Below are 3,138 nucleotides of genomic sequence, written 5' to 3'. Positions count from 1 at the left end.
GGGGTAGTATATCCCTGCCCTCATGGAACTTGTGTTCTAGAGGAAAAAGAAAACAGTAAGGCCAGCCCACAGCCTCCAACACTCAGTCCACTGAGGGACCAAGGAGGAAAGTTCCCTAGGACATTGCTGCTGTGGTCCCCCAACCAGCAACAGCACTTGGGAGCTGGTCAGAAATGCAGATTCTTGGGCCCCACTCAGCCCTCCTAACCCAGAAACTGCATTTTAACCAGATGCCTGGGTGATTCCTAAGCCATTTAAAGCTGGGGAAGCATTGCCATAACAGGAGCCACAAAATATTCAAAGACCCTAGAAATGCTGATTCCTGTGCCACAGTCCTAACCTACTGAATGATAATCTCGGGGCTGTTGCACCTGGGACTGCATTTGACCAGCTTTCCCGTATTCAGACCCATTGGTATAGACATCAAGATACATACATGGGTCTTGGCCATGGGGGGCACTCTGGGCAGTGGCCATGATTCCTGCAAGGTCACTGCAAATTCTGGAGATGGGGGGTGGGTGACTGGGGTAATGGAAGGCAGGGGGGTGAGTCTTGGAGCCAGTTCCCTGCACATGTGCCCCCTGGACACTTCCATTGGAGCCACCTAGTCCCAGGGGAAGGTACCCTGATGAACAGTGCAGACTCCCGGGCCCTGCTCCAGCCCCTTCACTCAGCATCTCTAGGAGTGGGCAAGAGCATCTGCATTTTTAACATGCTCCCTGCGTGATTCTGACACAAGCCAAGGTCTGAGGCTTGCTGTGAAGCCCAGCCTGAGTCAGCAACTCCTGGGGCAGCTTGCAGGTACACCTGGGGGAAGGGCTAGGCTGGCCCATCTGGGCTGGTCTCGGGTGTGATGGGTAAGCTCTGGGGACAACTAGTCCGGGCAGTGAAGGTACATGACAGTGGGACCAGAAGGGAGGGAGGCTTAGAGGATGAGAAGAGGATGAAGACACAATTCGGACCAGCACATGCCTGAAGTAGACTTTCCGTATCTCGTGGGCCACCCTGGCTGTGCCTGTGAAATTCCACCTCCCCCAGCCCATCTCCTAATGAGGGGCTTGGCAGCTACAGTCAGTCCCCCCAGCTTGACGATCCCAGATCTGCAGCTTCCTCTTGCGGGGTCTCACTGATCTAATGACTGTGTCTGTCTGTCCTCATGCAGCCATGAAGAGTCTCTGCAGTTTAAACATGAACAGTACCAAGCTCTCGGCTGACACCTACGAAGATCTGAAGGTAATTCATTCATTTATTTCTTTCTTCCTTCCTTCTTTCCTTCCTTCATGCATCCAGCCAGCACCTAGATATTTGTGCTTTGCCCTCCTGGAGCTCATTCTCCAGCGAAAGAGAGACTATTACACCAGCAGATAAATAGATAAAAATAGTGGCAGGGTGAAAGGAGTGATGAAGGGAAACTGGCAGGGAATTAGTAGATTGGAACTAAGGAGGGCCTGTTCAGGATGATCAGGGACAGACCCTTTAAACAAGAGGCCACTAAGCTGAGATCCAAAGGATAAGAAGACGGGGATGCAAAGGGCAAGAGGAAGAGCAGGTGCAAAGGTCCTGGGGCAGAAAAGATGGGCAAGAACTGACTTTGTAACAATTGTAGCTAGAGAATGAGAGCAAAGGATAAGAAGACGGGGATGCAAAGGGCAAGAGGAAGAGCAGGTGCAAAAGTCCTGGGGCAGAAAAGATGGGCAAGAACTGACTTTGTAACAATTGTAGCTAGAGAATGAGACAGAATAGGCTGAGGCCAGATGGAAAAAGCCTTCACAGGTCATGGAGAGATTTGAATTTCATCCAAGTTCAGTAGAAAGCCTTCAGAGGCTCTAAGCAGGGTAGCGAGTTGTGCTTTTGAAAACTTATTCTGTCTGTTCTTGGAAAATCGGTTGTTCTGAGTGGGAGCAAGAGTAGAAGGAGGGAGGGCATTTTCAGGGCTAGTGCATCACACAGCTGAAGACTAGGCTGGTAAGGTAAAATTGGTGATGGAAAAGGATCTGAGTGGTGGAAGGGGTGGACATTTTGTTTGTAGGGGGAGCCGGGCCTTCAGCAGCTCCTGCCACCCATCCTCCTGGGCCAGTACCAGCTGCTCCAAGAAAGGAAGGGCTGGGCCTAAAGGGGAGAAGGCACAGATGATGTCCATGAGCCACGCTGGCACCTTTGTGCTCAGGAAGCCACTTGGAGGGCATCATTAGCTCTTGGCCAAGGCTCACTTCCAGCCGGGTCTCTGGGCAGCCCCTTCCAGCTCCCACCTCCCACTCAGCCAGGCCGGCTCGCTAGTCAAGACTCCAGATGCTTTGGGATATGCAGTCTGTGCCAGGCCCTTGCCAGGGACGGGAACACCAAGGTCCAGCTGGCATGATCCCTGCCCTGGAAGACACTCAGTCCCAGAAGACGCTGAGGCAGGCACAGGGCTCAGAGGGCAGCAAAGGGGACGGTGAGCAGAGAGTGAGGTCCAAAGGCCTTTTGTGAAGAAAAATCACTTTGAGTTGATTTTTTATTTCTACACATTTTTCTTCTACAAGAAAGACGTGGTGCTGGCTTGATGCTGCTGGCCTTTGATCAGCCCCCATGATGAGGGGACGCTGGGGCAGACTGGGGACTGTTGCCGTTGGAGGAGGTGGCCTCCACTCAGTGCCAGGCAACAAAGCCACACAGTCACTGCCCACTTGGGCCAGATCTTCCTGTTTTTCAAGAGAACCTGGAAATCTGGATTCTTCTATGCAGCCTCCTTATTTTGAAAGGTTGGCTTAAATATGCTTTACAGCAGTGTAGCAGTAACTGCAGGCCCCCAGCTTGTAATCTCTGCCTAGACACTGGGGAGCCATTGAAGGTTGTTGAGCGCGCATGGGGGTGGGTGTACACGTGCATGCATACATGCACGTGTGCATGCATTAAAAAATTGTGCTGATGAGTGTACAGGAAAGTTGGGAAGGGGGAAGTAAAGGTGGGAAACCGGTCAGGAGGCAGCTGCCTCACTGTACAGTGAAGGCTTGTTCAGAAAAAAAGCCAACGTTTATAAAAGAAAGAAGAGTGGAAGTGCGTCTGGGTAACAGAACAGCACTGAGAGAGAGCAGCAGGGGGGCCTGGGTGCGAGGAGTCCAAGCTGACCCCGGGCACCTGGGGCTTACTGTGACCCAC

At 52.2% G+C, this 3,138-nt stretch overlaps 1 protein-coding gene across 1 annotated transcript in view; it reads left to right on the top strand.

Moving 5' to 3' along the window:
* Positions 1 to 3,138, top strand: part of CMIP (c-Maf inducing protein) — a 256,524-nt gene that overhangs the window by 249,846 nt on the left and 3,540 nt on the right. The window contains exon 20 of the mRNA XM_008574003.1: positions 1,163 to 1,233. Within this exon, the coding sequence (XP_008572225.1) occupies positions 1,163 to 1,233 (71 nt within the window). The remainder of the gene's footprint in view (positions 1 to 1,162; positions 1,234 to 3,138) is intronic.

This window comes from Galeopterus variegatus, unplaced genomic scaffold (genome assembly GCF_000696425.1).
Source record: "Galeopterus variegatus unplaced genomic scaffold, G_variegatus-3.0.2 Scaffold982, whole genome shotgun sequence".
In the NCBI taxonomy this organism is placed as follows: Eukaryota; Metazoa; Chordata; class Mammalia; order Dermoptera; family Cynocephalidae; genus Galeopterus; species Galeopterus variegatus.
This window is presented reverse-complemented; position numbering and strand designations above follow the sequence as displayed.